Source organism: Stenella coeruleoalba (genome assembly GCF_951394435.1).
Source record: "Stenella coeruleoalba genome assembly, chromosome: 3".
Taxonomy (NCBI): Eukaryota; Metazoa; Chordata; class Mammalia; order Artiodactyla; family Delphinidae; genus Stenella; species Stenella coeruleoalba.
Window position 1 is genome coordinate 112,233,962 of NC_137148.1, and position 20,864 is coordinate 112,254,825.

Here is a 20,864-nt window from a genome sequence, read left to right on the forward strand (position 1 = left end):
ACGCCTGTTCTCTGCAAGCACGCCTGTCCTGCATGCTTTCCATCAGCGTGAGAAAGCAGATGGTGCCGGCTTCCAAGGCTGATGCCTCCCCCTGGATTTTCTTCCCTGTCTCTGGGGAGAAGCCCCAAATAAGGAGGTTTTAGAAGAAGCACGCCGCGCTTCCATCAGCAGCTAGCTCTCCTCTTGGCGGCAGGCCCGGAAGAGAGCATGCAGACTTGGCCACCTCGGGGCCAGCATTGTTACCATGCTTAGTTCCTATTTTGCAGCTCTGGTGTCATATGTGAATACAAAAAAAAAAAAAAGGCCTCAGACAGTATTTCCTTAATCACACAAATGATTCAAAATCCTTTTAGGTAAAGGAGAGCAACACCAGAAACAGAGCTTAAAGATGAACTTGTACGCTTAAAGAAGGATGACTAACTGTTCAGGACCAGATTAAAAAAAAAAAAAAATCAAATGGAGGCAGGGAGCAAGTCTTCTTGAATTAGGGTACTTGGTAAGTAATCAATTCTCGCTATGAAAGCCAAGTTCCCAAATAAGATTACCAACACCTATAAGGTCTGCGGGTTAAATGTCTCGCATGGGACAGCAAGCAGCAGTCAAAATCGTCCTTTTAAGTTTGGCCAGAACGGGGTCTTAGTCTTCCATAAGCTCTGCTTCCTCAGTTGTGCACATTTTAAAGTACATTCCTCACAAGAGGATAACATACTCCCCTTAAGATTCACCATTTGTCTTGGAAAATTCAAGGTGCCCTTGGCACATTCTGGTATGGGTCAGTGAGGGTGCACTGGGAGGCACCAGCCCAGATTCTCTTTGGATTCACCCTGGAATGACCAGGACTGATTATCTTAGAGAAACCTGCCTCATTTGCATGTTGTTCTGGTGGGGTGAACTAACCCCAGAAGTGCCTAGAAGGAAAAGCAGACAGCCTGGGCACTGTTACAGATGAGACGGCACAGGGCTCATGGCAGGCACTGCCTATAAGCCACCCCACTCTAGGAAGTGGGGGCCTGAACGAACGTGAGCAGCAGGCCATCACCCACAAGGAGCTCTCGGCTAAGAGAAGGCCTGACTTTCAGACAGAGATTAACTTGGGATCCCTAAGGTGGGATCCAGCGTCCCTCCTCATTAGCCCAGACTGCCCACAAGCCTTCACCTGTCTTGGAAAGCAGTGAAGTGGGCTTTAAATGGCAGAGGTGTCCAGAGGGAAAACACATCCGCTTCAGAGGTTTTTACCGGCAGTGGTGGCAGCCTCTGCGTGTTTCTGACAAAGTTCAGCATCAGAGACAGTGGCCAAATGGGCTTAAGGGAGCAGGCTTGGGCCTCGTGGCTCAACTCCACCCACCAGGAAGTGGAGAGTTTGAGGGTACAACCCAGGTGAATGAGGCCCAATTACAGGTTCACCCGAAATATCCATGCAACCGAGAAAAATGAATCCAAAGTCTGAATCTGCTGGATCCCAAATGCTGCTGCCCAGCTGTACCCGGTCTGGCCTTCCCTCCTCACCCATCCTCCACCTTGAAGGATGGATACAAACATGCTCCAGGCAGGACTATTTCAGGTCCACATTCTCTATCCTATCTACTCTTTAGGAGAAATGGGAAATTTGGAAGGTAAAGTAAAATCAGTGTTGTATTAATGCTACCAACTCCTTTCTGAAATAGAAAAATATTAAGAAAATGGGCTGATTTATAATTAAAGGTGTTTTATCTTAGGAAGAGTGTTTACTTTAAAATTTTTACTTATAATTAAATCTTGCTTTAATTAGAAGTGAAATTTGCACGTTAAATTACACTTAATGCATTTCCCAAACTTAAAAATTGAACCCTAGATTGCAGGCAATCAACCCGGTCAGGACTTGACTCCTACACACACATATGTATGCACATGTTCATGTAGACACACGTGTACTTTTTAACAAGAAACAGGCCCATTTCAACTGTATTGTCAACACTCTGAATGTAAGACTCTTGCTTTTTAGGCTTAACTTCAGGGTTAATCATAAGGCAATTGGCTTATTTGCCCCCAAGCATAAACATGTGTTACTCCCATGAGAACAAGAGCATTATTTCATGCTTAGAAAGCAGGCATAAGTATCAGTGTTCAAACCAGCCTAAGCGAAAATTTAGGCTTGGACAAACGTCAGGCTCAGCCTGTGGTCTATTTCACTGTTAGAAAGAACTTTCGATGGGTAAAAGTTAATCACTGGGGCTAAGCATTCCTGCACTCGCATTCCTTCTTCCAGCAGTCTCGGGACTCAGGAATTCACACCAAGTATGAGAAGTGGAGTGATTACATCCTCGCTTCCTCTTTTCCCCTCTCACACATCAAAGTGGGAACTGGAACCAATTGAGACCATGTGTGAATCTGGTTGATCATTGTTTTGGTATTGCAAGAGATCTGGGTTCAGTACTAGTTTGGAATGGTTCGCTGAGAAAAAGCACTGAGGTGGGCTTTGGAAGACCTGGGTTCTGGTCCTGGCACCGTCTTTCCTCCTTGGCCAGTCAGGTTGTCTGGACCTGCTGTGACAGTATCCACGAGTGATGTACGACGTAACCTTGGCCGAGCTCTCGGACCCGAGTTACTTACATGTCACCAAGGCTACTCATGCCTAACCTGTGCATATGAATGGGTTAAGGGCAAGCATGTCAGAGAGAAAAGCACTAGCACTGTCATTATTCCAAGGAGACCGGTTCCATTCGTGGTTTAGGAAGGACTGGGCTCTTCTGGGGGCAGAGGCGGGGCACAGTTGGCTCTGCATGTTACCCCGTCTGGCCCCTGCCAGCCTCAAAGCCTCCAGCTCCACCTCCTGGTGTGGCTAATCCTGAGGAAACACTTTCACAGCCGCAGCAGGCTGGCCCCTTCTTCCTCTCCCTGAGCCTGGGCGAGATTCTTCTGCCCAGCAAGTTTCACAATTTCCATTTCACCCAAAGTTCTGGATGGCAGGATGAACCTAGGCCTTAGTCACTCCTGGCTGAAAGATAAGCCCTCAGCTGTTTGTTTATTTAGTTTCCTCCGAGTAAGTACTTCCCTCCCATCAAGTTTTCACTTGGTTAAGAAAGGAAGTATCTTTCTCTTAAGCTGCCTGACTTAGGAGCTCTTAAACTCCTCCAAAATCTTGGGAAAGGGGAGTTTATTTTAATTGCCTACAGCCTGATTTCATTTGGGCCTGGCAGGCTTGGCGAATCCTGACTTTCCATCCAGTTTGTCTTTCTATCCTTGTCCAAAATCCAAAATGCCCAGGAGAGCAATTAGCCCAAAGCAAAGTGGCTGGGGCAGACTGTGAACAGCAGGCTTTGTGAGTGACACTGAACAGAGCTGGGCAGCTACAGATTGCTAAGCTGTTGCACTCCCAGTGTCTGGGACACTCACGTGAATCCCAACAGCATCATCCTTCAAGATGACTTCACTTCTGCCCTTACTAGAAATGCATCCCTTCTCTTTGGAAGCTGGTGTTTGAATCTATACTCAGAATGCTGCTCTCAGCACCAGCACACCTTCTGTAAAAATCACATACGCACCTGAGAGCAAGACCTTTGCAATAAGCACCTATCATGAACCAGGCAATGAAGCAGGGTGCTTCGGTTACATGACTTAACATAATTCTCTTCATCACCATTATTTTACAGATAGGGAAAACCAAGGCATTGAGGAGTTATGTGACTTGCCCAGGCCCCATAGCCAGTAAATGGTAAGGTTAGGATTCAGGATCCTTCTACCTAGCTCCAAACCTGTACTTTTTTGCCATCACACCTGGATGCCTCCTCATTATAAAGGCCCCTCAACACATTCTTAAAGCAGGGCACTATCTATGTTCGTGCAGCGGGTCTGCAGTCATAGTACTTGGCACGCCACATGCTCTCTCCGCCTCACCCCACCCTCAGCTACTCAGTGCCAGAAGCCAACTGACCACGTGTGTCAGCTGCTGAGGAGAGGAAGGAGCTTTCTGGGTCTAGGAGAGTGTTTCTCAAGAGTGATCTAGGAACAGCACATCAGAATGAGGTGGCTTTCGTACACATAAGGCCTGAGAACCCCTGAGTGTGGGAGTGCGCTAAAATTCCCCCCAGTGCATCTAAGGCTTGAAGGCCATCTCAGGAATGAGTGCGCTTCTGACACAGACCCATGCATAGGCATTCCTGTGTATCTGGCCCACGGGGGGCACAGAAGTGGTCCTGGATGCCACTCAGCCGATCTGTCTGCATCCCGCTTGCAGCTCAAATCACGTGTGAACCCAGTCTCCCACAAAGCTGTGCCTCAGGAAGCAGTGAAGAAACGTTGCTGAACCAGTTTCCGAACCAGAAGTGTGCCCATTTGTGAGCTGCAGGATGCAACCTGGCTGACAGTTAGCTGTAGTTCTCGCATTCACAACCCGGGGACAGGAGACCTGGGGAAGGTCAGGACAGCTGGAAGTGTGAAATGAATGCAGCCCTGCATAGCTGTCAAAGGATCAAGCTGTCTGCGGCGGCTGACTGACCATGCACACACACACTCGGCAGCACCCAGCTAGGCATTACCTACTTCACCACCGGTGTAGAAGTCAGTGTTTGTCGGGTGAACGACAGCATCACTGTCGATCGAGGCAATGTCAGCCTGTACAACTTGCAACTATAACAGGTAAACAGATGTATATCAACTGTGTTGGACCGAGACCCACGCACAGGCACATTTACTAAGGCCCCAATGGCAGGGCTGGCCTACCTGGTCGATTCCAACATATGAGCCAAAAGGGCAATCAGTCCACGAAGTGTGCGCACATGTGGATGGGGGTGAGGAGAGGAGGAGGAGGAATATCAAATGTGACATGTTTAAATTAAACATTTGAATGACAAGTCCAAAAAAAGAGAAACAGACACATGAGATCATTTCCAAAGGTTAAAAGAAATAACAAAACAACGAATGCCCCACTTCACTTCGCAAAAGCCTGTGAGACTGGCACCCCACTGAGAAGGCTACTGAAACATGGCATCTGTTTTTAAAAAACGTGGACTATCAGGCGAACCAAAACAACAAGTTTCTCCATTTTATCGGCAGTAGTCACCTTTTAGGGTTTGATTTTTATTCCTGTGATGGTCATCATTTTGTCTACCTTCGAGGGACGTCTCTTGAAAACTGAGAAAACAGTATAGGTGTGCACAGAGGAATGCCTTTATTTTTCCCCCTTGATGTGTAAAAATATTTTTCCAGCCTACCTCTTATTCTGATCAATCTCATTTTTATGTATTTTACATATAAAATATACTATGGATAGACAGGATCCTAGTTTTTTCTAGCTTATGGGGGTTTGTTTTTGTCTTTTTAAAGAAAGTATCTGTTTAAGGCAGTTAGAAAACAAGTTCAAGCAGGGCATTTTTGAGTCCCAGTTCTCATGTCTTCAGCCCACTACTGTACCCAGTCTGTGTGGGTCGGGCCTGGGCTCTGGCATGAGCATCTCTCCCGGTAAGGAAATCTGCCATCTTACAAAGGTGGCCGAAGATGGGAACTAAAGATACAAAAAACATACCTAAGTCAGCATCAGGCATAAGGCTGCCTTGGTGGGAACCTGCTAGCCTGTTGCCCCTGCAAGGCTCACAGCTAAGGAAACAGGAGCCTTCACTGTGCCCTAAGCTGACAGTTCTTCTCTGTAAAGGTGAGGCCACAGAGTGGGACACCTGAGGGGTAGCCCTCAGCTTGCCCTGAACCGTCCACCCTCCTGTGCAGGGAGATGCCATGGCTCTGGGGCAGTTTTCCTCTGGAAGAACTCACTCAGAAAGAGATATTGCCCTTCTTTTTAATATCATACACGAGCCAAGTAATTCATGAAGGTGGCACTCAGCCATATACTGTTTTCAGTTGTAGAAGAAGTCGAAGTGACAGTAGGTGGTAAATTTGGGGGAAATCAATTTGCTGGTGGATTAAAGACAACTTAATAGTATACTGATGCAGCTTAATTGTCTCCCTTCTCAAGTGTTTTCATGCTTTGTCATTTCTAATTAAGGCTTAAATGGAGAAACTATCATTTTGTAGTTACCTGAGATTTTTCAGTTCTTAAAAAAACAAAAAAAAACAAAAAAACACAGTTTTAAAAAACCCCCCCCGAGTAACCAGCAGTCAGTGTGATCATTATGGAAGAGAATTTAGATGGCAATATATTTATAATCAAGGAGAAAGCAGCCAATCGGGCTTAATAAGACATAATCAGATCATTCCCATTTGGAATGGCTTGAAGTAAGTAGACATTCAATGTCTACCCTCAAACATTAATCTTGCTTTTGGGAATTTGGTTTGAGCATCTGAAGTTTGAGAAGATGAAGAGCCAAAATTCTGGGTTCCATAACTTTTCAACTGACAGCTGATGGTGCCAAACCCCATCCCCAATTACCTAGGTCATCTTTAAGGTCAATGTCAGCATTGGTAGGATTGATTATGGCCTCCACCTCAAAGCCGGCTAAATTACTGATTTCACTGTGAATAAGGTTCAGCTGAAAAGAAAAGCATGAGGTGGGAAATAACAGGACAGCTGGGAAGTCACAGAGACGTGAGCCTTGGGATACAGATGAAGGGCAGTGGACACTCCAGGTGCACTGGGCACAAAGGGGAAGAGGGAGTCACTGGCTAAACTGAATCCGTGTCAAATGAAAGACTCAAATGCCACTCGGGATGCTAAAAGGAAGCAAGCTAGGCTGAGGGTCCAGAACGTGTTTGCCTGGTGATGCCTGGGGCCAAAGGGAGGCATAAGCCACATCAGGCTGGTGGATCCACTTCCCTTGAAAAGAACTTGTGATCTGGGGGCCCAAGTACAGCAGCTCTCAGGACCCAGAGTCAAGTACTCGTTGCTGGGGTAGGGTGGGGTGGTATATGTGACCGTCCCCTTCTTTGAGCACTGGGATGGTGCAGAACTCCTAGCTGGTTTGGGCAAACCCCTCGTAGCTCTACCATTCTCTTCCAAGTGGTCATGGGTCTTTGAGGCTGTCCCCATCACCGTGACTACTAGCTGGCTGGCTCCTGTGCCCTGCTCAGGGGTGGTGAGAAGCAAGAATGGCCTGTTATTTAGTAACATCTAATTTACGTGCCTGTTAGTCATGTAATACTGAAGTTCTGGCCAAACCCAGGAAGAGACACAGCAGTTCTCCAGCAAGATAGTGTGTCTTTTAAACTGTTCACGTTGTTGGTGAGGCTACTCTGAGGCCCAAGGGGTAGAGCATTTTCTTTAGTGAGTTTTAGGAGTACCCTACCACCTGAGCCTTTGTAAAGAACCGCTGAATGTCCTCCCTCCCCACTGTTACTCTGGTGCCATGGCAACCCTCAGTTTGAGAGGAATCCTAAGTTCTAGACTGGCTGTCAGAGGGCAGGGGGAATTAGCTGGCCCAGGATCCCCTTCCTGTTCTTAGGTCCAAGCGCCTGCAGCTCAGCACTCACACTCTCTCAGGGAAGATGGCTGTTCTTCAGTGACAGACGTTCCTACCAGATGCAGCAGAGAGCAATGCCCAGAGGAGCGGATGACCAAGACCAACTGCAGTCCCGGCCTGGGGAGCTGACCGCACCCTCAGGGCCCAGCAGGGCAGGCGCTTAGTCCAGGCGCTCACTCCCAGGAGAGGGCCGTGTGCAGACACTCAGCTGGGAAGCTCTTGGCAACTGAGCTCCAAGTCCCTGAATTTCTGGGGCCAAACATTTTGTTGAAAACAAAACCAAACAAAAAACCTGATGTGCTATAAGCAGTAGAAATATAAACCCACATTTCTGATTCCCAGATGCAATCAGCAGATTCTCAAAAAAGGGACCTGCTTAGACTGAAAGTTGTGGAAATGAATTTGGTCTTATGGCCGGGGGAAGGACTCTGGCTAGGCCCTGCCACAGTGTGGTACGCCTCATTTTTAGTTAGGGCTCGAAGAGAGAAGAGGTACAAGCTCTCTCCACTTGGACTTTCTGGGGTGTGGTTCCCAGCACTGCAGCGTAATTAGGGGCCAGCCACTGGCATTCCTGAAGCTGAAGGAAGCCCACTGGGGTGCCCTCACACAGTGAAGCTCTCAGAGCACAGGTCCTGGTGCCAGGACAGAGGCACAGAAGAGACAGCATCAGGGAGAGGGTGCTAACGGTGTTGGTTCAGGGGGAAGGGGTGTGGATGGGCACACAATGGGGGGGGGGGGGTCGGGGTTTCAGAGTAAGGCAAGTGAAGGTTTAGGGTTCAGGACAAGGGTGAAGGGTTTGATTATGATATCATGTAAGTACTGCATATGACTTCAAGCAAATGCTGTTTATAAAAACTCAAATTAAGCCAGTACTCCCTGCTCCCCACCAAAAATAAAAACCTACACTGTGTGAAGCAGCAGGAGATTGTTGGGGGAGGAAGGGAAAGGAGAAAAAAGGGAAAAGAACACTTCACTTGGTGTTATGAATGAATACACTTTAAAGACATCTAGGAGATTCCTTTTTTGTTTGTTTAAAAACCATACATGTTTAAATCTTTAAACTTCATAATATTTTTTTCTAATTGTATACACACTTCTGGATTTGTATTCAGAAATGTCTCACCGGAAAATCAGCTCCTGCCATGGGCTCTGATTCAACTAGCCGGGGAGACCCTGGTAGACTGTCTCTGCCTCTGCCTGGGGAGCACTCCCCCTGCTCTTTAGGGCTTTCTGGGGCAAAGTGCAGGGCTTTGTGGCCTTGCTGAAGTGAGGGAGCGGTTGCAAACAGAATTCCCAGCTGACTCAGGGCTTACCACCTTCCCTCTGAGCAGAAGCAGCCCCGCTCTTGGAAGCACTGAATCCTGCACATCAGGGAGCCCCTGCCACCAGCATGGAGAAGCCCCAGCTAACCAAGTGCAGGTTCACTCTCACCCACATCATGCTCCGCTGGGTACCAGGCTCAGCAGAAGTCCTCAGGGTGGGGGGCTGAGCCACAAAACAGTGTTGCTATTAAAAATGTACAATTATAGAGGACTATAAAGCATGTGCTTGGGGGAGGGGGGCGGTCTGTGTTTGTGTGTTTGGGAGAGGAATGGGGAGGGGAGAGGACAAATTGCTTCAGGCACTTTGGAAAGACAGATGGGCAATCATCTTGGTTTGGGCAGGCTGGCCCAGGGAGCAGAAGCCAACAATGATCTGATCATCTGGTCATGAAACAAGAACAGAAGCTCCCCTGGACAGAAGGATAAGCAGAGGCCACGTATACACATGCCTGAAAAGGATCTCACTGTGCCGAGGACACACACCAACAGGCCTGGCGGGCCCAGGATAGATGCCCAGTCCTAGGAGGTCCCAGGCCCCCCTAAGCCCACCCAGGGTCAAATTCACCTGGGCCTCTTAGCCAAAGGGGCCCACAGCTGTCTGAAGCACATGGCAGAGCAGGGGTATTTGTGGGCTGGGAAATCAGATTTCTGGGAAACTGTGAAAATTCCCAAGTTTAGTCTGATTTTCTGGGAGGGGAGAGGGTCATTAATGATTTCAGAATATGAACAAGGTAACTACTTCCTTGTCTTAACATTGGGAAAGATGGAAAACTAAGTTTTAAACCACAGAATGGTGAATTTAAAGTATCTGTGAAGATTGCTGGCCACTGGAGAGAGTGCCAGTTATAGAGCAGAAGGGGGGTCCCACTTGGCTGCAGGGTTGGGGGAAGGGGACTGAGCTAAGTGTCCTTCAAGATCTCTTCCACCACGGGGACCTGATGATGCTCATGTCAGTGGCCTCTACTGGAGCCAGCCTCTGATGTCTACAGTACCCAGTCACCCCTCGAGGGGTTATGCCCAGTTAACCCTTGTTGTCTACTCCTGATGTGAACTCGTTAGGCTACAAGCTCCTTGAAGGCAGAGTGCAGGCTGCCTCCTGCCCAAGGGCCATCCAATACCTAAGACAGTGCTCGGGTTTCTGTAGGCCCACAAACAGAGCTGGAACTGAATGTCAAACATCCAGACACAACTTTAAGATGAAGTGAACAAACCGCTTCCCCGAAAGCAGAGCTAACGGAAAGGCCAGAGCTCAGGAACCGGGCCCTTGGCCTGGCTGGGACCTGAGGTGGCTCAGAGCTAACCTGGCTATCCTGGAAGGGAGGACGGCACCCACCACTGAGAGCAGGTCGGGAGGCAGCCTGCCCATGATAAGGAAGGAGCCGGTGGCTTGGGGCTACTGGATGGACATCTGGGCTGCCTTGACATGACCTCCTTGACTACGGGAAATAGTACAATCCTTTTTTTTTTTTTTTTACACATATGTGATCAGAAATTCAATTTTAGGAAATAAACGTGATTTTTAAAGATTATCTGAGTGACTTGTTAAGTCTAGCCTGTCACTGTCCAGACTAGCCTGTTCGTATCTCTCATTCCCTCACAATGGACAAGGAAGACTCCTTTCCCTGTGCCCACCACATAAAATGCAACGCTCTTCCTGTCCCCAGGGTCCACTTTAACTAAGGAAGATGGAGAGGTGAGGTCTTCCACAGAACTGTTTCCACTTCCTCATGGATCACCATGTGTTCCCTGTGGCCTGCTCCAGGGCCCATTCCTGCCCTGGCCTCTGGGGTGGAGGGACTCCTTCCTCTGTGCTATGCTGCCAGCCTGCACACATCTCCAGCCTGAATTCCCCCAGAGGCCTCAGGCCTGGAGGTGGCATCTGGTGGGTTTCAGGCTAGAATGTGCCACACAAAGACAAGGACAGCTGTGCGCACTGCTGGAGGCCCAGAAGCATGGCTTCATCAGCGTCCTAAACTGTCTCAGAAGCCAGTCGTCAGCCATAGGGTGGAAGAGGGTGGTGGGCCTTTCCTCCTCATTCCTGCTTCAAGAGCTCCCTCTCTCTTTACTGTTCCCCAGCCCCCGGGACTAGGGTGTCTGGATCTGAGGAAGAAAACCCATGGTACCTACCCCTGCCTCTAGCGGCCCACAGGGCTGTGGCTGCAATCCTGATAGCTGGGGAGGCACACACGCATGCCCTCCTGACACTGCTTTCCCAACTGCTTCTAATAATACTGACTCTTCCAAGGAAGCCTACATCGCTTACTACTACTGACACAGATTTATAGAAATACACATTGGAAGCACTTTTTTTGGACATTAAGCTTTTTAAATCTTGAGAAGAAGCTGAGAATCTCCACTGAACCACAAAGCAAACACATTTAGTCGATTCAGATTCACAGCACTGTTTCCCTTTTGAAAACAATTCAACAATGTGTGTGAATACTGGGTAAAATCAGAGAGCAATGAGGGCGGTTACTCCTGAGATGTCAGTATGTGAGATACATTATCATCAACAACAATTGGATCCCAGGCTCCTAAGCCCTGGGCCAGCTTCTCCTGCAAGTAGCTTAGCAACCATGCCTTTCAGGGCTGTAGCGAGCACAGTATCACCTTTCTGACCTCAGCTTGCTTTGCACTATTCCAGCATTGGTTTCACTGTCACAGGTGGAAAGTAAGACTCATAGAACACAGAGCACCATACAGTCACCACTGTAAAGCACCCTTTCTGAAACACTTCCTAAAATCCAAGTCAAAATTAATGTCTGTAATAATGACATTTTAAAATGTGCTTTGTGTAAAAATTCCTATGTGTCAGTTTGACCACTCTGGCCCCTTTTGCACTAAATGCCATGACTTTCACTTGACAGTAAAAACTATTTATAAAGGGCCAGAAAGCCCTGCTTCAAAATAACGCTCTCAACTATGAATACTTATTCCCTCTCATGCTGCAGGGCACAGGGTTCCAGAAAGGGCTGTTAGGACACTAGCTTCTAACAGGGTGCCCAGGCTGACTTGAGATGATGCTTTATTCTGTGACACCACTTTTGGGGAGACACAGTTTACTCTGCTAAAGGGCACCTGCAGGGCTGGATTTGGGGGTAGCTCATCCTGGATGCGTGTGTCCTGGGTCATTAAGCTGGAAGCAAAGGGCCGCCTTGTGGTAGTTTGGGGTTCTGTTCTCACCACTCACACCGGACTGTGTGATATGGGAAAGAAGGCAGGTGTACTTTCTGGCTCTGCACTCAGCCCCTTCTCTCACAGCTGACCATGTTACACTGGGCTCCAGTTCAACCAGTCCCTTCAGGCTCTCCCTCCAAAAGTCAAGATATCAAAAAGCCACATTAGTTTTGCTGTCAAGCCTCCATCTTCCATTTTCCTCTATCTCCTAAATAATATTAGACAACATGCCTGTAAATGACTATAGAGTATCAGTGCTTCTCTATAGCTTTCTGGACTCTCCCTCCCCAACCGTGAGTGGAGTATAGTCAGTATTAGCTGGATTTGCACTTTCTGGTACTCTCCTGCCTGTGGTGCCTGGTCCTGAGGCCTGAGACCAGGCTGTACCCAAAATGGAGGAGAGACGGCACTGCTTGGTCGCAGAGGAGCTAGCAATGTGTCTGCAGTCTTTGTTGCCTCCCTTCCCTTCCAGGGCTCGTATGCAGCAGACGAGGCCCTGATCCCAAGGCCAAGAAGGGCAAGAAGGGCATCTCCATTTGTACATGGACATTTGTATGGCTATTCCGGAAATCCAGCAAGGGGGTGTGAGGAGTTCTGACTTGATGCTGGCTTTGGGGTAACCAGCAGGAGAGAGCAAGAAGAACACAGGGAAGGGAGAGGCCAGGGCACGCGAGAGTGGGGTATGGGAAGGAGTGAGGGAGAGGGTGGACCCAGGCACTGAACTGTTCTACCTGCTTAACAGGTTTCCAAGTCCTGGCTCTAATCGTCAGCATTAGGGATCTGAAGCACACTGGAGCTAGTCCTAAATCACAGAGCTTTTTTGCACTTTAGTTCAAACCAAAGCAATTTGGATGACAGGTCACATTAACTTTCAATATATTACCCAAAGGACAGGTTAAAGGGTGTGAAAGTAAACCCAGGTGGTTGCCTTCACTGCTGAGCTGAAATTTTATAAATAAAAAATATTTTAAACAAAAACTTTCAAAGCCCCAGACCTTAAGATGACAGATAGTGCTGCTTATTTTTTCCTTTGAAAAATGCATACAAAATACAGATAATGGTTATAAAATGTACACTGTAATGGTTATTTGCTGGAACACAGAGTCCACCACAGGAATTGCATCATGGGAGCCTGAGTGCAATTAGCGACAGGAAGAGGGAGGGGGAGAAGGAGCACTTGCAATGACGTGAGCAGGACTGTGTCACTGAGATGCCAAAGAAAACTGACAGTGAGGTTTTAAAAATGATGCAGCTTCAGAACCAAGTTGTTCACCACATGCAAACTGAATGCGATTTACATGGAAGCTCAAATCCATGCTTTTAATTTTTTTTTAATGTAGGATAAAAAAAATTCAGAAAAGTAATTCCCACTCTCTCTCCACCCCCTTTTTTGGCGTTAACAGAGAAATATGAACTCTCATTCTCAGGTCTTAAAAGCCTTTGCATCATTTTTATTTTCAACAAAAGTGAATCATTTGTTACAAAACCATGGCGTCCTGGCAAATTGGCATCACTGGGGTGGCTGAAAACATATTGCCCACGGTTAAAACAAACAAACGACTGGCTTGAGGAGTCCTCAGGTGGCACAGTGTGTCTAGCAACAATCCCGCCCCCTGGATCAAGGTTCCACCTTCCGTGCCCACCGGAACAGCTGGGCTGCCTGCTAGATCTTTCCCTTTCTAGGACCCAGTTTTGACTTCCAGCTGCTTTTCTGGGCAGGACTACAGGATGACCAGGTCATCCCATATACACAGCTCCTTCCACAGACTAAGCCCAGGGTGTCCCGACCCCCACAGGAGCTGCTGTCCCTCTTCTTTACCACCATCTCCTCTCCCCACCTGCCAGTCTCCCCTCAGCACCCTGTCCAGCCCTCCCTGAGTCCTCTCCTAAAGCCGCCCCAGGCCCCACTCTCTCCTCCAGCCCATGAGGCCAGGAGTGGTCCTCAGTCAGCCTTCCTGCTGGTGGAGGCACCCACCTGTCCCAGGGCCTGCGAGCAGACCGGGGCCCGCGTTTGCCTACCTTCTGGCCGAGGAAGAGGCTCTTGGTGGAGAGCACAGTGAAGCCATCGGCGGGTGTGCCCTCGGTCGTGCTGTCAGCGCTGGCTGCCTTGCTGACTTCTCCCTGCTTCTTCTTGCACAAACAGAAGAGTCAGTATGAGGCCTGCACAGATGGAGACCACGTGAATCTGGGCTTTTCTAACAGGCAGGTGAATGCCCATAATACTCAAGAGAAAACAGGAAACTAAACCACTACTAGTTCTCAGCATTTTTCAAAGTGGGGGCTGCAGGCTTATTTTGAAGTCCAAGAGTAAAGAGTGCTAACCTGTATTTTCATCACCTTTATAATCTTAAAAAAAGAGCTACCTAAAGGTAAAACTTCACAGTGATAATTTAGAACAGAACCACTTGCATAACTTTAGACCAAGTAAATGTCTCTTAATTCAGGGTCTTCACTTCCTAGATGCCTGTACAGTATTCACGTCTGCGGGGAAAAACCAAACTGCTCTGGATCCTTAGTGCTCAAAGAGCCAAAACTCAGACCAAGGATCATCACCCTCCAACCCTCCGAGCCCAGGAGGCAAGACTCTCCAACCCTCTTTCATTAAGACCTGCCCTGGAGAAGGATCCATATGGGGGCTGTTGGTAAGCCTATCTGCCCCCTTGAGATGCCCCACCCCCCTGCAGTGAGCATGGATCTTGGCAGGCTCTTGGGCCTCTTTCCAGCATCGTCCAGACTGAAGTATATGTCCTCTGGGGTTTCCAAGAGCCTTGCAAAGGTATGTTGTGTAGAGAGGTATGATTACTTTCCAGATCCTCTGCTGCCTAATGTACTTCTTCCTGAAGTGGATCTGCCCTAAGAGTGATCTATGCTTGCAATCAAGGTTTCATGCTGGGTCTCCCTTCACAACCATTTCTCCCAGTTCCCACGAGTGAATATGAGCACCACCCCTCAAGTAGGGATACATGTCTTTCTCAGTCTTTATTTCTGTCAAGGATGAGGCTTCTATTAGAAATGGATATTTTGGCTCATTTGGGGATTTCTTGCATTCAGATATATTGTTGAGTGAGAAAAGTGGGCACAATAGCAATTTTTGTTTAGGTACTTTTTCCTTCCCCCAATTATCAAAAAGGACATTACTCCTGAGGATGGTCCAGTGGGAGCAAATCAACAAAGTACGGGGTGAGAAATATTATAAAATATATAAAATATGATAAGTGGCCATGGCTTCCTGAAGGAAGGATCTGGACAGAAAACTCAGGGCAAGGCCTGTGCCCTACCCATTTTCCCTTTTAATACTCAAATTCATTAACATATTAATATTTTTACTTACACTGAAAAATAAGGTCTAATTTTACTAAGTGCTTTAACAATAAGGACTGCTTTGGCATTTAGGTTATGTGGCTAACCTGGAACATTTTCCATTAATTAAATGAGCTAAATTTGATGCTCCAAGATTTTGATATAAATGCTAAGACAGAAGGCCTTTTAACAAGAAACACGGTATTAGCAAAGATATAGTAAAATTATCACTATTTTGGTTTTCCTAACACTTCAAGTGTATCAGATTTGACAGGTATAATCAACAATTACATGGTAAGTCTTAGTAAAGCCTTTTTGATATACTTTCCAGGAAATAAGAAAAGCAAAGACGGGATGACAAATCCTTTCACAAGTCAGATGTTTCTAATTCTGTGCTTTCAACAAAACTGAAGAAATACCAAATTGAGTTAACAGCTGATAGACCATTAAAGAACAGATTGATGGAGTTTAGTTAACAGTAACGTACCAATGGGGGTTTCTTAGTTGTGATGAATGTACCAGGGTTATGGAAGATGTTAACAACAGGGAAACTGGGTGAGGGATATTCAGGAACTCTCTATACGGGCTTTGTAACTTCTGTAAATCTAAAACCGTTCTAAAATAAAACATTTATTAAAACAAATTGATGACAGATTACTATGTGATTGTTGGCATGTAACTCAGAAAGAGTTCAGAGGATTGAGCGATGTTGCTATAACAAAATCCTTTCCAGTCCCATTTAATTACTTTTGTGAACAAGATTTCCCAGGCACTTATACCTATAAATAAAATATAGGATGATGACTCATTTTTACAATGAGCAACATTTATCTTAGGGTACTTGAGTTAACCGAAAAAACTATCTCCATGCATTCCACGACATGACACAGTTCCAAAAAAATTTTACTTCCTCCTTAATAGTTAAAATTAAAATGTGTCAAGTATTTCAGTTTGATCAACTGTGTATTATTAATAAATGTGATAACTATCCAATCCTGTGGAAACCATAATATTTAGTGCTTTTATGATCACAAGAAAATTTTTCAAAATGAATTTAAATTTATGTACATTATTTTTGTTGCGTAAATCACTAACGTACTACAAGCAAAAAAAAAAAGTGTTACATTAGGATAAAAATTTGTGGGGCAAGTGAAAGGAAAATAAGGGCTCAAAGGAGTAAAATTATATAAATTTTCCAACTGTTAAAAAAGAGCTTGTTTGTGTATTTTGTGGTATATCAAATCAACACAGTAAGTAGATTTCTTTGGATACATTTAAATGATGAGAGTTTTTTTTTAAAATTTCAATATGTATTATATATCAAAATTATACCCTTTGTAGTAGATATTTAAATTTATTATGAGAAGTTTAGCTGTCAAATTTTAGATGTATGAGCTATGAAGATTTTCAAAACTGCTTTAGGAAGTATGCAAGCAAAAAAGTTTTAAAGCCACTACTCTACCCAGTGAACACCATTCATACACGAGGTGCTCAGTAAATGCTTGGGAATGAAATGCAGTTGCTAAGTAGATAAATATTTAGTGCTTCTGCCCAAGGATACTTGGATTTGAAGAGGTCAGAAAGCCCTAAATGATAGAATTTCAAGCATCTGGGAATTGGAGCTGGTTTTACTGGGAGGAGGGGACCTGAAAGGCTCCCTGGGCCCCTGATACAGGTCGGCAGCTGCCTATGCAGCCAGGTTATAAAGCTTAACCTGTGATAATTAATACTGATAATTTCCAGCAATGATTCATTTGCATATGGTTACCTGCATTAAAGCTGTTGCCCCACATTGTAAACTGGTTCAGCCACTATGGAAAACAGTATAGAGGTTCCTCAAAAAGTAAAAAATAGAACTACCATGTGCTCCAGCAATTCCACTTCCGGAAATATATCCAAAGGAAATGAAAACACTATATTGAAGAGATATCTGCATCCCCATGTTCATAGCAGCATTATTTACAATAGCCCAGACATGGAAACAACCTAAGTGCCCATCAACAAATGAATAAAGAAAATGTGACACACACACACACACACACACACACACACACACACACACACACAGGAATATTATTTAGCCATAAAAAGGAAGATAACCCTGCCAGGAAGCTGAGAGTTCCAAAAAAGATGAACGCAAACAAAACCATGCCAAGACACATTATAATTAAAGTGGCAAAAGTTAAAGACAAGGAGAGAATCTTTAAAACAGCAAGAGAAAACCTGTGACACACACACACAAAACCCATAAGACTATCAGCAGATTTTTCAGCAAAAATTTTGCAGGCCAGAAGGGAGTGGCATGATTTTTCTAAATGCTAAGAGTAAAAAAAACTTCCCACCAAGAATACTCTACCGGGCAAAACTGTCCTTCAGAAGTGAAGAATACAGAAAGAGTTCTCCAGACAAGCAAAAGCTAAAGGAGTTCATCACCACTAAACTGGCCTTAAAAGAAATAATAAAGGGACTTCTTTTAAGCTCAAAAGAAAGGGCACTAATTAGTAACAGGAAAACATATGAAAAGTACAAGTACCTTTGTCACTGATAAAGGTAAATATAAAGGTGGTAGATTAATCACTTATAAAGCTAGTATAAAGGTTAAAAGACAAAAGTACTAAAAATAACTGTAACTACAATAATTAATTAAGGACTATACACAAGATAGAGGTGTAAAATGTGATGTCAAAAACATAAAACATGGAGAGAAGAGTGAAAATATAGAGCTTTCGAATGGGATCAAACGTGTTATCAATTTTAAATAGACTGTTATAAGTTGTTATATATAAGCCTCATGATAAACACAAAGCAAAAGCCTATAGTATATACACAAAAGAGAAAGGAATGTAAGTGTACCACTAAAGAAAATCATCAAATCACAAAGGAAGAGAGCAAGAAAAGAAGAAAAGAACAGAGGAACTATTGGATTGGCCAAAAAGTGCCTTCGGTTTTTAAGTAAAAATAAAAGACACACTTTTCATTTTCACCAAGAACTTTATTGAACAACGTATTCAACTTTTTGTTCCACTACCCTCTGCCATTGTTCAGACAACTTCATAATTCCATCTTACCAAAACTTTTTATCTTTTTTGAGCAAAGAACTGCTCCAGGTGCCTTTTACAGTCTTCCAGGGAACTGAAATTTTTTCCATTAAGAGATTTTTGTAAAGACTGAAATAAATGGAAATCTGAAGGTGCAATGTCTGGTGAATATGGTGGATGAATCAGAACTTCCCAGCCAAGCTGTAACAGTTCTTGCCCAGTCATCAAAGAAACATGCGGTCTTGCGTTATCCTGATGGAAGATTATGAGTTTTCTGATGACTAATTCTGGATGCTTTTCATGGAGTGATACTTTCAGTTGGTCTAACTGGGAGCAGTACTTGCTGGAATTAATCGTCTGGTTTTCCAGAAGGAGCTCATAGTAGAGGACTCCCTTCCAATCCCACCATATACACAACACCATCTTCTCTGGATGAAGACTGACCTTTGGTGGGTTGGTGGTGGTTCATTTCGCTTGCCCCATGATCTCTTCTGTTCCACATTATTATACAGTATCCACTTTTCATCAACCATCACAATTTATTTTCAAAACGGAACGTTTTCATTACGTTTAAGTAGAGAATCACATGGGGAAATATGGTCAAGAAGGTTTCTTTTTGCCTACCTTATGTGGAACCCAAACATCAAAGTGATTAACATAACCAAGCTAGTGCAAATGATTTTCAATGCTTGATTTGCATGTTTTGAGTATGTCCAGTATCTCCAGTGTGGTATAATGTTGATTTTTCTCAATTAATGTCTCGATTTGATTGCTATCAACTTCAACAGGTCTACCCGACCGTGGAGCCTCGTCCAGGGAGAAATCTCCAGCACGAAACTTCGCAAACCACTTTTGACACATTTGATTAGTCACAGCACCTTCTCCATACACTGCACAAATCTTTTTTTTGTGTTTCAGTTGCATTTTTACCTTTCTTGAAATAATAAAGCACAATATGCCTAAAATGTTGTTTTTTCTGCCATCTTCAGTATTAAAAAGGCTACACAAAAATTCACCAATTTTGAGGTCTTTTATAAAATGCATGCTGATATGACAGCTGTCACAATACAATCTAACAAAATTTTTTTCGAATGAAGTTAAAGACAACTAAGTGCTACTAGAGCCATCTTATGGAAAAAACCAAGTGAACCTTTTGGCCAACCCAATACAAAACAGCCAAAAAACAATTAACAAAATGGGAATAAGTGCATACCTATCAATAGTTACTTTAAATGTAAACACACTGAATTCTCCAATCAAAAGACACTGAGTGGATAAGTACACAACACCCATCTATATGCTGCCTACATGAGACACGCTTCAGATGTAGGGATATACACAGACTGAAAGTAAAGGGATGGAAGAACATTTTCCATGCCAATAAAAACCAAAAGAAAGCTGAGGTAGCTATACTTATATCAGACAAAACAGACTTTAAAACAATGACTGCAGGGCTTCCCTGGTGGCGCAGTGGTTGAGAGTCCGCCTGCCAATGCAGGGGACACGAGTTCATGCCCCGGCCCGGGAAGATCCCACATGCCACGGAGCAGCTGGGCCCGTGAGCCATGGCCGCTGAGCCTGCACGTCCGGAGCCTGTGCTCCGCAACGGGAGAGGCCACAACAGCGAGAGGCCCGCGTACTGCTAAAAAAAAAACAAACAAAAAAAACAATGACTGCAATGACAATGAATGTCATTACATAATCATAAAGGAGTCAATCCAACAAGAGGATATAATATTTGTAAATATTTATGCACCCAACACAGGAGCAAATAAATATATAAAGCAAATATTAACAGACCTAAAAGAGAAAAAGACAGCAACACAATAATAACAGGGGACATTAATACCCCACTTTCATCCATGGACAGATCTTCCTTACAGAAAATCAGTAAGAAAACACTGGCCTTAAATGACAGGATACACATTCCTCTCAAGTACACATATAACATTTTCCAGGATAGACCACATGATAGGCCACAAAACAAGCGCTAATAAATGTAAGAAATCACGTCAAGTATCTTTTCTGACCACAGTGGTATGAAAATAGAAATCAATTACAAGAAGGAAACTGGAAAAATCACAAATATATGAAGACTAAACAACATGTTACTGAATAACCAATAGGAAAGATTACTTATCTTTAGTTTATCTGTTAGTTTCATTTACCTTTTCTGTTGTTCTTTTAATCTCTATTTCATTCATTTCTTCTCTGGCCTTTGTTATTTCCTTCCTTCTAACAACTTTGGGCTTCATTTGTTCTTTTTCTAGTTCCTTCAGGTTATGTTTTTTTATTTGAGATTTAAAAAAATTTTTGATGTAGGCATTTATTGTTATAAATTTGCCTCTTAGAACTGCTTTTGGTGCATGTCATAAGTTTTGGTAAGTTATATTTCCATTTTCACTTGTCTGAAGGTTTTTAAAATTTATTTTTCCTCTTTTCCTCTAGCCACAGCAATTAGGCAAGAAAAAGAAATGGCATCCAAATCAGAAAGAAAGAAGTAAAACTGTCACTATTTGAACATGACATATTATACACAGAAAACTCTAAAAACTCCACCAAAAAAATTGTTAGAATAAATGAATTCAGTAAAGTTGTAGGACACAAAATCATTACACAGATTTCTGTGGTGTTTCCATACA

General features: G+C 44.5%; 1 protein-coding gene across 6 annotated transcripts in view; it reads right to left on the reverse strand.

Annotated features, from left to right (window-relative positions):
- The window catches only part of MACROH2A1 (macroH2A.1 histone), a 102,987-nt gene that overhangs the window by 13,064 nt on the left and 69,059 nt on the right, over positions 1-20,864 (reverse strand). For 3 of the 6 annotated variants that reach the window (XM_079918811.1, XM_079918809.1, XM_079918810.1), the window contains exons 5-6: positions 13,904-14,014; positions 6,359-6,458 (exon numbers count right to left, since the gene is read on the reverse strand). In XM_079918811.1, coding sequence (XP_079774937.1) covers positions 6,359-6,458; positions 13,904-14,014 — 211 coding nt within the window. Of the gene's footprint in view, positions 1-4,514; positions 4,606-6,358; positions 6,459-13,903; positions 14,015-20,864 lie in introns of all 6 variants that reach the window. The other 3 variants (XM_079918814.1, XM_079918812.1, XM_079918813.1) reach the window with 3 other exon arrangements.